The sequence below is a fragment of the Salmo salar genome, chromosome ssa03, assembly GCF_905237065.1.
Source record: "Salmo salar chromosome ssa03, Ssal_v3.1, whole genome shotgun sequence".
NCBI classification, from domain to species: Eukaryota; Metazoa; Chordata; class Actinopteri; order Salmoniformes; family Salmonidae; genus Salmo; species Salmo salar.
In genome coordinates, this window is record NC_059444.1 from 95328399 (window position 1) to 95340498 (window position 12100).

At 48.5% G+C, this 12100-nt stretch overlaps 1 protein-coding gene across 2 annotated transcripts in view; it reads left to right on the forward strand.

Moving 5' to 3' along the window:
• LOC106592101 (synaptotagmin-17) overlaps positions 1 to 10690 on the forward strand; it is a 59745-nt gene extending 49055 nt beyond the window's left edge. For both annotated transcript variants that reach the window (XM_045715887.1, XM_045715888.1), the window contains one exon: positions 10090 to 10690. In XM_045715887.1, the coding sequence (XP_045571843.1) occupies positions 10090 to 10286 (197 nt within the window). In that variant the 3' untranslated portion in view covers positions 10287 to 10690. The remainder of the gene's footprint in view (positions 1 to 10089) is intronic.
• Positions 10691 to 12100: the final 1410 nt, after the last annotated feature.

Here is a 12100-nt window from a genome sequence, read left to right on the forward strand (position 1 = left end):
ATGGATAGAGAGATAGATGGATGGAAAGAGAGAGACAGAGAGAGAGGGAAGGAGAGAGGGAGAGAGAGAGGGAGAGGAGAGAGAGGAGAGAGCGAAGGAGAGAGAGGAAAGCGAAATAGAGACAACAAGAGGAATGCAAAACAGAGAGAGAGCGAGACAGAGAGAAAGCAAGAGAGAGAAAGAAAGAGGGGTCGGCAACAGCCTTCACAAAGGTGTCACTTCCGCACTGCTGACAATTAGAGTAATTGCCATGGCAACGGTTGTCAGGGTGTCGCCAGGGCGTCTCTAGCCCGTCTCTAGGCAGTTGCTAGGCTCCTCATTTGGTCAGCAGTAGGTACTGTGTTTACTGCTAAGACCTAGCATTCATTCATTAAGTACGCAGCCTAGTTTAGACCTGGCTTAAACCTAGCATTCATTCATTAAGTACGCAGCCTAGTTTAGACCTGGCTTAAACCTAGCATTCATTCATTAAGTACGCAGCCTAGTTTAGACCTGGCTTAAACCTAGCATTCATTCATTAAGTACGCAGCCTAGTTTAGACCTGGCTTAAACCTAGCATTCATTCATTAAGTACGCAGCCTAGTTTAGACCTGGCTTAAACCTAGCATTCATTCATTAAGTACGCAGCCTAGTTTAGACCTGGCTTAAACCTAGCATTCATTCATTAAGTACGCAGCCTAGTTTAGACCTGGCTTAAACCTAGCATTCATTCATTAAGTACGCAGCCTAGTTTAGACCTGGCTTAAACCTAGCATTCATTCATTAAGTACGCAGCCTAGTTTAGACCTGGCTTAAACCTAGCATTCATTCATTAAGTACGCAGCCTAGTTTAGACCTGGCTTAAACCTAGCATTCATTCATTAAGTACGCAGCCTAGTTTAGACCTGGCTTAAACCTAGCATTCATTCATTAAGTACGCAGCCTAGTTTAGACCTGGCTTAAACCTAGCATTCATTCATTAAGTACGCAGCCTAGTTTAGACCTGGCTTAAACCTAGCATTCATTCGTTAAGTACCCATCCTAGTTTAGACCTGGCTTAGACCTAGCATTCATTGATTCAGTACCCATCCTAGTTTAGACCTGGCTTAGACCTAGCATTCATTGATTCAGTACGCAGCCTAGTTTAGACCTGGCTAAGACCTAGCATTCATTGATTCATTCGGTATTTTTGCATTGTGTACCATTTCTCACAATTGTCAAACTATTGTACTCCACTACTGTACTGTCAAACGTGACATGTGACAATGACCATAGGAGTTAACTTGGCAAGACAAATCTGGAACCAGGAAAGGCTCCCAGAAATACTTGGGGGATTTCTGAAGCTGACATTTTTCACCTAGCTATATAGCTAAATCCATGCTTAACACACTACCATCCCTCCCTCTCCTCTCTCTCTCTCTCTCTCTTCATCCCTCTTCCGCTTAGAATTATCTAATTCTGAGGATCTCCTTCCCCTCTGTGTGTGTGTGTGTGTGTGTGTGTGTGTGTGTGTGTGTGTGTGTGTGTGTGTGTGTGTGTGTGTGTGTGTGTGTGTGTGTGTGTGTGTGTGTGTGTGTGTGTGTGTGTGTGTGTGTGTGTGTGTGTGTGTGGTGCTGAATGGAAACAGGCCTGTTCCTCTGTGCTATGTCTGTCTCTTATCAGACCTGGCTCTCCTCTCCCCTCCCTCTCTCACTGCCCCTCTCTCCTCTCCTCTCCCTCCCTTTCCTCTCTCCCCTCCCTCCCTCTCCTCTCTCTCTCCCTCCCTCTCCTCTCACTCCACCACTCCCTCCCTGTCTTACTGACTCTTCATTGTCCTGCTGTGGGTAAATATAGTCCTCTGCCATGGATAAAGGAGGGTGTGAAGGAGACCAGACATAACACACACACACACACACACACACACACACACACACACACACACACACACACACACACACACACACACACACACACACACACACACACACACACACACACACACACAAACAGGTCCTCAGAGAGGTAGTAAGAGGATGTTGTGTTTATAACAGGTCCTCAGAGAGGTAGTAGGAGGATGTTGTGTTTAAAACAGGTCCTCTCAGAGAGGTAGTAGGAGGATGTTGTATTTAAAACAGGTCCTCAGAGAGGTAGTAGGAGGATGTTGTGTTTAAAACAGGTCCTCCGAGAGGTAGTAGGAGGATGTTGTGTTTAAAACAGGTCCTCAGAGAGGTAGTAGGAGGATGTTGTGTTTAAAACAGGTCCTCAGAGAGGTAGTAGGAGGATGTTGTGTTTAAAACAGGTCCTCAGAGAGGTAGTAGGAGGATGTTGTGTTTAAAACAGGTCCTCTCAGAGAGGTAGTAGGAGGATGTTGTGTTTAAAACAGGTCCTCAGAGAGGTAGTAGGAGGATGTTGTGTTTATAACAGGTCCTCAGAGAGGTAGTAGGAGGATGTTGTGTTTAAAACAGGTCCTCAGAGAGGTAGTAGGAGGATGTTGTGTTTAAAACAGGTCCTCTCAGAGAGGTAGTAGGAGGATGTTGTGTTTAAAACAGGTCCTCAGAGAGGTAGTAGGAGGATGTTGTGTTTAAAACAGGTCCTCAGAGAGGTAGTAGGAGGATGTTGTGTTTAAAACAGGTCCTCAGAGAGGTAGTAGGAGGATGTTGTGTTTAAAACAGGTCCTCAGAGAGGTAGTAGGAGGATGTTGTGTTTAAAACAGGTCCTCAGAGAGGTAGTAGGAGGATGTTGTGTTTAAAACAGGTCCTCTCAGAGAGGTAGTAGGAGGATGTTGTGTTTAAAACAGGTCCTCAGAGAGGTAGTAGGAGGATGTTGTGTTTAAAACAGGTCCTCAGAGAGGTAGTAGGAGGATGTTGTGTTTAAAACAGGTCCTCAGAGAGGTAGTAGGAGGATGTTGTGTTTAAAACAGGTCCTCAGAGAGGTAGTAGGAGGATGTTGTGTTTAAAACAGGTCCTCAGAGAGGTAGTAGGAGGATGTTGTGTTTAAAACAGGTCCTCAGAGAGGTAGTAGGAGGATGTTGTGTTTAAAACAGGTCCTCAGAGAGGTAGTAGGAGGATGTTGTGTTTAAAACAGGTCACTCAGAGAGGTAGTAGGAGGATGTTGTGTTTAAAACAGGTCCTCAGAGAGGTAGTAGGAGGATGTTGTGTTTAAAACAGGTCATCTCAGAGAGGTAGTAGGAGGATGTTGTGTTTAAAACAGGTCCTCAGAGAGGTAGTAGGAGGGTGTTGTGTTTAAAACAGGTCCTCAGAGAGGTAGTAGGAGGATGTTGTGTTTAAAACAGGTCCTCAGAGAGGTAGTAGGAGGATGTTGTGTTTAAAACAGGTCCTCAGAGAGGTAGTAGGAGGATGTTGTGTTTAAAACAGGTCCTCAGAGAGGTAGTAGGAGGATGTTGTGTTTAAAACAGGTCCTCAGAGAGGTAGTAGGAGGATGTTGTGTTTAAAACAGGTCCTCAGAGAGGTAGTAGGAGGATGTTGTGTTTAAAACAGGTCCTCAGAGAGGTAGTAGGAGGATGTTGTGTTTAAAACAGGTCCTCTCAGAGAGGTAGTAGGAGGATGTTGTGTTTAAAACAGGTCCTCAGAGAGGTAGTAGGAGGATGTTGTGTTTAAACAGGTCCTCAGAGAGGTAGTAGGAGGATGTTGTGTTTAAAACAGGTCCTCAGAGAGGTAGTAGGAGGATGTTGTGTTTAAAACAGGTCCTCAGAGAGGTAGTAGGAGGATGTTGTGTTTAAAACAGGTCCTCAGAGAGGTAGTAGGAGGATGTTGTGTTTAAAACAGGTCCTCAGAGAGGTAGTAGGAGGATGTTGTGTTTAAAACAGGTCCTCAGAGAGGTAGTAGGAGGATGTTGTGTTTAAAACAGGTCCTCAGAGAGGTAGTAGGAGGATGTTGTGTTTAAAACAGGTCCTCAGAGAGGTAGTAGGAGGATGTTGTGTTTAAAACAGGTCCTCAGAGAGGTAGTAGGAGGATGTTGTGTTTAAAACAGGTCCTCAGAGAGGTAGTAGGAGGATGTTGTGTTTAAAACAGGTCCTCAGAGAGGTAGTAGGAGGATGTTGTGTTTAAAACAGGTCCTCTCAGAGAGGTAGTAGGAGGATGTTGTGTTTAAAACAGGTCCTCAGAGAGGTAGTAGGAGGATGTTGTGTTTAAAACAGGTCCTCTCAGAGAGGTAGTAGGAGGATGTTGTGTTTAAAACAGGTCCTCAGAGAGGTAGTAGGAGGATGTTGTGTTTAAAACAGGTCCTCAGAGAGGTAGTAGGAGGATGTTGTGTTTAAAACAGGTCCTCAGAGAGGTAGTAGGAGGATGTTGTGTTTAAAACAGGTCCTCTCAGAGAGGTAGTAGGAGGATGTTGTGTTTAAAACAGGTCCTCAGAGAGGTAGTAGGAGGATGTTGTGTTTAAAACCGGTCCTCAGAGAGGTAGTAGGAGGATGTTGTGTTTAAAACAGGTCCTCAGAGAGGTAGTAGGAGGATGTTGTGTTTAAAACAGGTCCTCAGAGAGGTAGTAGGAGGATGTTGTGTTTAAAACAGGTCCTCAGAGAGGTAGTAGGAGGATGTTGTGTTTAAAACAGGTCCTCAGAGAGGTAGTAGGAGGATGTTGTGTTTAAAACAGGTCCTCAGAGAGGTAGTAGGAGGATGTTGTGTTTAAAACAGGTCCTCAGAGAGGTAGTAGGAGGATGTTGTGTTTAAAACAGGTCCTCAGAGAGGTAGTAGGAGGATGTTGTGTTTATAACAGGTCCTCAGAGAGGTAGTAGGAGGATGTTGTGTTTAAAACAGGTCCTCAGAGAGGTAGTAGGAGGATGTTGTGTTTAAACAGGTCCTCAGAGAGGTAGTAGGAGGATGTTGTGTTTAAAACAGGTCCTCAGAGAGTTAGTAGGAGGATGTTGTGTTTAAAACAGGTCCTCAGAGAGGTAGTAGGAGGATGTTGTGTTTAAAACAAGTCCTCAGAGAGGTAGTAGGAGGATGTTGTGTTTAAAACAGGTCCTCAGAGAGGTAGTAGGAGGATGTTGTGTTTAAAACAGGTCCTCTCAGAGAGGTAGTAGGAGGATGTTGTGTTTAAAACAGGTCCTCAGAGAGGTAGTAGGAGGATGTTGTGTTTAAAACAGGTCCTCAGAGAGGTAGTAGGAGGATGTTGTGTTTAAAACAGGTCCTCTCAGAGAGGTAGTAGGAGGATGTTGTGTTTAAAACAGGTCCTCTCAGAGAGTTAGTAGGAGGATGTTGTGTTTAAAACAGGTCCTCTCAGAGAGGTAGTAGGAGGATGTTGTGTTTAAAACAGGTCCTCAGAGAGGTAGTAGGAGGATGTTGTGTTTAAAACAGGTCCACTCAGAGAGTCGATGATTCATGACTGATGGTTTCCTTTATTTATTACCCTGATTCGCTGTATCTTGCTGGGTTTTACAGTTCCACAAAATACACACAGAGTGAGGGAGAGAGAGAGAGACGGAGTGAGAGAGACAGACCGACACAGAGAGAAAGAGAGAGAGAGAGAGAGAGAGAGAAAGAGACAGAGAGAGAAACTCCAAATAATGCATGCAGAGCAGAATTAGGCCGATACCCTTTAAAATCCGTAAAAGAGATGTTAAATTCTACAATCACCTAAAAGGAAGCGATTCCTAAACCTTCCATAACAAAGCCATCACCTACAGAGAGATGAACCTGGAGAAGAGTGCCCTAAGCAAGCTGGTCCTGGGGCTCTGTTCACAAACACAAACACACCCCACAGAGCCTCAGGACAGCAACACAATTAGACTCAACCAAATCATGAGAAAACAAAAAGAAAATTACACATTGGAAAGAATGAACAAAAAAACTGAGCAAAGTAGAATGCTATTTGGCCCTAAACAGAGAGTACACAGTGGCAGAATATCTTTGACTCACCCAACATTAAAAAAGCTTTGACTTTGTACAGACTTGCTATTGGCTCTCAAGAGAAGACAGGCTATGTGCACACTGCCCACAAAATGAGGTGGAAACTGAGCTGCACTTCCTAACCTCCTGCCAAATGTATAACCATATTAGAGACACATATTTCCCTCAGATTACACAGCTCCACAAAGAATTCAAAAACAAATCCAATTTTGATAAACTCCCATATCTACTGGGTGAAATACCACAGTGTGCCATCACAGCAGCAAGATGTATGACCTGTTGCCACAAGAAAATGTCAACCAGTGAAGAACAAACACCATTGTAAATACAACCCATATTTATGTTTATTTATTTTCCCTTTTATACTTGAACTATTTGCACATCGTTGCAAAACTGTATATAGACATAATATGACATTTGAATTGTCTTTATTCTTTTGGAACTTCTGTGAGTGTAATGTTTACTGTTCATTTTTGTTTATTATCTATTTCACTTGCTTTGGCAATGTAAACATATGTTTCCCATAACAATAAAGACCCTTAAATTGAATTGAGAGAGTGAGAGAGAGAGAGAGAGAGAGAGAGAAAGAGAGAGAGATTGAGAGAGAAAGAGAGAGAGAGAAAGAGAGAAAGAGAGAGAGAGAAAGAGAGAGAGATTGAGAGAGAAAGAGAGAAAGGGGCAGAGAGAGAGAGAGAGATTGAGAAAGGGGCAGAGAGTCTTATGTTAGGTTTTTGTGGAGTTGAATATATTGTACATGTTCCCTGAGTTGTTCTTTGCTCTGTGCTCTGCACCCGGAGTTCCCTGGTCCGTGTTCCGCTGCAACCGCATTCCGCTTCCAAACACACCTACATCTCTGTCTGAGTCACCAGCTATAAAACATAAATGAGACCTGCTACACAACAAACAGAGAGGGGGGGAAGGAAGGAGTAGGGGAGGGAGGGGGAGGGAGGGGGGAGGAGTAGGGTAGGGAGGGAGGGGAGTAAGGGAAGGAGCAGTAAGGGAGGGAGGGGGGAGGAGTAGGGGAGGGAGGGGGGAGGAGTAGGGGAGGGAGAGGGGAGGAGTAGGGGAGGGAGGGGGAGGAGTAGGGGAGGGAGGGGGAGGAGTAGGGGAGCGAAGGGGGAGGAGTAGGGGAGGCGAAGGGGGAGGAGTAGGGGAGGGAGGGGGGAGGAGTATGGGAGAGAGGGGGGGAAGGAGGAACCCTCTCCCTCACTCACTCCTTCCCTCCCTCTCATTTATTTTTGATAGCTGGTGACTCAGGTGTGTTTGGAAGTGGAATGCGATCGCGGGGTCTTATATCGGCCTCCTGTTCTCTCCCCCGTTCTCGCCCCCTGTCCTCTCCTCCTGTCCTCTCCTCCTGTCCTCCTGTCCTCTCCTGTCCTCCTGTCATTTCCTCCTGTCATCTCCTCCTGTCCTCTCCTCCTCTTGTCCTGTCCTCTCCTCCTGTCCTTTCCTCCTCTCCTTCTGTCCTCTCCTCCAGTCCTCTCTTCATTTCCTCTGCTCCTGTTCTCTCCTCCTGTCCTCCTGTCCTCTCCTCCTGTTCTCTCATCCTGTCCTCTCCTCGTCTCCTCCTGTCCTCTCCTCCTGTTCTCTCATCCTGTCCTCTCCTCGCCTCCTCCTGTCCTCTCCTCCTCTCCTCCTGTACTCTCCCCCTGTCCTCTACCCCTGTCCTCTCCTCTTGTTCTCCCTTCCTGTCCTCTCCCCCTGTCCTCCTGTCCTTTCATCCTGTCCTCTCTTCCTCTCCTCCTCTCCTCCTGTCCTCTCCTCCTCTCCTCCTGTCCTTTCATCCTGTCCTCTCTTCCTCTCTCCACCTGTCCTCTCCTCCTGTCCTCTCCTCCTGTCCTCTCTTCCTGTCCTCTCCTGTTCTCTCCTCCTGTCCTTCCCTTCATCTGAAACCAAAATGGTGGAAACTCCCTCAAGCCAATGATTACACCCATCCAAAGCCTTTAAATCACTGACAGCAAGTGTGCAATTTTGGATTCACACAAGGAGAGGACCTGAAGGTGAAGGGGCCCTTGGTTCGCCTCCACGGGGATAAACCTTGCTACCTAGCAACAGCACGCCCTACGCTGTCTGCCCCGAGGGCCTGGCAATCTCTGTCACCAATGGACGTGGTGTGTGGGTCTGTGTGTGTGTGTGTGTGTGTGTGTGTGTGTGTGTGTGTGTGTGTGTGTGTGTGTGTGTGTGTGTGTGTGTGTGTGTGTGTGTGTGTGTGTGTGTGTGTGTGTGTGTGTGTGTGTGTGTACGCATGTGTATGTGTGTGCTCTCTGAGAATAGCGACCTGAATCTATATTCACCAGCATACTGATGACATTAATCCCCATTAGTTCCTGCCAAGGCAGCAGCTACTCTTCCTGGGGTTTATTATGGATCCCCGTTAGTTCCTGCCAAGGCAGCAGCTACTCTTCCTGGGGTTTATTATGGATCCCCGTTAGTTCCTGCCAAGGCAGCAGCTACTCTTCCTGGGGTTTATTATGGATCACCGTTAGTTCCTGCCAAGGCAGCAGCTACTCTTCCTGGGGTTTATTATGGATCCCCATTAGTTCCTGCCAAGGCAGCAGCTACTCTTCCTGGGGTTTATTATGGATCCCCGTTAGTTCCTGCCAAGGCAGCAGCTACTCTTCCTGGGGTTTATTATGGATCCCCGTTAGTTCCTGCCAAGGCAGCAGCTACTCTTCCTGGGGTTTATTATGGATCCCCATTAGTTCCTGCCAAGGCAGCAGCTACTCTTCCTGGGGTTTATTATGGATCCCCGTTAGTTCCTGCCAAGGCAGCAGCTACTCTTCCTGGGGTTTATTATGGATCCCCGTTAGTTCCTGCCAAGGCAGCAGCTACTCTTCCTGGGGTTTATTATGGATCCCCATTAGTTCCTGCCAAGGCAGCAGCTACTCTTCCTGGGGTTTATTATGGATCCCCATTAGTTCCTGCCAAGGCAGCAGCTACTCTTCCTGGGGTTTATTATGGATCCCCATTATTTCCTGCCAAGGCAGCAGCTACTCTTCCTGGGGTTTATTATGGATCCCCATTAGTTCCTGCCAAGGCAGCAGCTACTCTTCCTGGGGTTTATTATGGATCCCCATTAGTTCCTGCCAAGGCAGCAGCTACTCTTCCTGGGGTTTATTATGGATCCCCATTAGTTCCTGCCAAGGCAGCAGCTACTCTTCCTGGGGTTTATTATGGATCCCCATTAGTTCCTGCCAAGGCAGCAGCTACTCTTCCTGGGGTTTATTATGGATCCCCGTTAGTTCCTGCCAAGGCAGCAGCTACTCTTCCTGGGGTTTATTATGGATCCCCGTTAGTTCCTGCCAAGGCAGCAGCTACTCTTCCTGGGGTTTATTATGGATCCCCATTAGTTCCTGCCAAGGCAGCAGCTACTCTTCCTGGGGTTTATTATGGATCCCCATTAGTTCCTGCCAAGGCAGCAGCTATACTTCCTTTGGTCCAAACACTTTAAGTCACTTACATTACATGTAAAACAAAAGATTAAACAGTACATTATATAACATTATTTTTTTCAAACTGGATATGTAACTAACCCACACCTCTCCTCCCCCTCTCTCTCCCTCTCTCCCCCTCTCTCCCCCTCTCCCCCTCTCTCCCCCTCTCTCCCCCTCTCTCCTCTCCCCCTCTCTCCTCCGCTCTCTCCCCCTCTCTCCTCTCCCCCTCTCCCCTCCCCTCTCTCCTCTCCCCCTCTTTCCTCTCCCCCTCTCTCCTCTCCCCCTCTCCCCTCCCCTCTCTCCTCTCCCCTCTCTCCTCTCTCCCCTCTCTCCCCCTCTCTCCTCTCCCCTCTCTCCTCTCCCCCTCCCTCTCTCCCCTCTCTCCTCTCCCCTCTCTCCTCTCCCCTCTCTCCTCTCCCCTCTCTCCTCTCCCCTCTCTCCCCCTCTCCCTCCCTCTCTCCCCCTCTCTCCTCTCCCCTCTCTCCTCTCCCCTCTCTCCTCTCCCCCTCTCTCCTCTCCCCCTCTCCCCTCCTCTCTCCCCTCTCTCCCCTCTCTCCTCTCCCCCTCTCTCCTCTCCCCTCTCTCCCCCTCTCTCCTCTCCCCCTCTCTCCTCTCCCCTCTCCCTCCCCTCTCTCCCCCTCTCTCCTCTCCCCTCTCTCCTCTCCCCTCTCTCCCCTCCCCTCTCTCCCCCTCTCTCCTCTCCCCCTCTCTCCTCTCCCCCTCTCTCCTCTCCTCTCTCCCCCTCTCTCCTCTCCCCCTCTCTCCTCTCCCCCTCTCCCCTCCCCTCTCTCCCCCTCTCTCCTCTCCCCCTCTCTCCTCCATCTCTCAAGTGTACGGCCACAACATGAAGAGCAGTAATGATTTTGTGGGGAGGATCGTGATTGGCCAGTTCTCCACGGGTCCCCCTGAGACCTCCCATTGGCGCCACCTGTTGGCCAGTCAGAGAACTCCGGTGGAGCAGTGGCACAGCCTGCGGTCACGAGCAGAGTGTGACCGCGTCTCCCCCGCCTCGCTGGAGGTCACATGATAGAGCTGGAGAGGGATCAGGAGTTAGAGGTTAGGGGTCAGAGGTCAGGAGGAGAGGTATAAGCTCAAAGTGTTGATGTACACAGTAGGAAAGAAGAAGATGAAAGGGGGTCAGGAGTTAGAGGTAAGAGGTCAGGGGTTTGATGTCAGGGAGATGGGAGGTGAGAAAAGGGGATTAGAGGATGGGAGAGAGAGAGAAAAGAGAGAGAGAGAGAGAGAGAGAGAATTAAGAAGAAGGGAGACAGAGGTTAGGGTCAAGGCCAACAGCAGGACTGGATTAAGAAATCATAGGCCGGGGCTTAGACATTGCTCAACATTTTAATAGTAAAGACGTCATTTAACTGTAAAAATATATATTTGTCTCTGCCCCGGGCCGCAGGCCTATGGTTGGCGGTTCCCGTAAAAATAAAAATTCAAGGGCCCCGGGCAGCCTGATTATCAGGCCCTGCCAACAAGATGAACCATCCTCAGCTCTCCAAAATTGCTGCCTCTCTTCCACCTCACCTTCCTGACTGACCTCCGAGCCTCCGACAGTGTGACCAGAGACAGAGACTGTGTCCCAAATGGCACCCCATTCCTATATGGGCCCCACCTCCCTATGGGCCCCTCATCCCTATGGGCCCCACCTCCCTATGGGCCCCTCCTCCCTATGGGCCCCACCTCCCTATGGGCCCCACCTCCCTATGGGCCCCTCCTCCCTATGGGCCCCACCTCCCTATGGGCCCCTCCTCCCTATGGGCCCTGGTCAAATGTTATGCTCTAAATAGGGAATAGACAGACTATCTGGGCTTCACCTTTTTCCCATTGATAGGATCAGACAGGAGAGGAGATCCATCGTCATCATTCCTGACCTTACCAGGTGCCCTTATACACTGACCTCCGAGCCCTTATACACTGGGCTACCAGGTGCCCTTATAAACTGACTGGGTTACTAGGTGCCCTTATAAACTGACTGGGTTACCAGGTGCCCTTATAGACTGACTGGGTTACTAGGTGCCCTTATAAATTCACTGGGTTACCAGGTGCCCTACTACGCTGGCTGGGTTACCAGGTGCCCCCTTCACTGACTGACTGACTTACTTACTGGAACACTGGGTTACCAGGTACCCACTACTTGGCATGGTAATCATGGGCCTGTATAAAAACAGTTTCCCAAGCCCTAACCCAGCTGTTTAATGTTACAAGGTGTCCTAACCCAGCTGTTTTAGGTTACCAGGTGCCCTAACCCAGCTGTTTTACGTTACCAGGTGCCCTAACCCAGCTGTTTAATGTTACCAGGTGCCCTAACCCAGCTGTTTTAGGTTACCAGGTGCCCTAACCCAGCTGTTTTAGGTTACCAGGTGCCCTAACCCAGCTGTTTTACATTACCAGGTGCCCTAACCCAGCTGTTTTATGTTACCAGGTGCCCTAACCCAGCTGTTTTAGGTTACCAGGTGCCCTAATCCGGCTGTTTTATGTTACCAGGTCCTCTAACTCAGCTGTTTAATGTTACCAGGTGTCCTAATCCAGCTGTTTTAGGTTACCAGGTGCCCAACCCAGCTGTTTTGGGTTACCTGGTGTTCTAACCCAGCTGTATTGGATTACCAGGTGTTCTAACCCAGCTGTATTGGGTTACCTGGTGTTCTAACCCAGCTGTATTGGGTTACCAGGTGTTCTAACCCAGCTGTATTGGGTTACCAGGTGTTCTAACCCAGCTGTATTGGGTTACCAGGTGTTCTAACCCAGCTGTATTGGGTTACCAGGTGCCCTAACCCAGCTGTATTGGATTACCAGGTGCCCTAACCCAGCTGTATTGGATTACCAGGTGTTCTAACC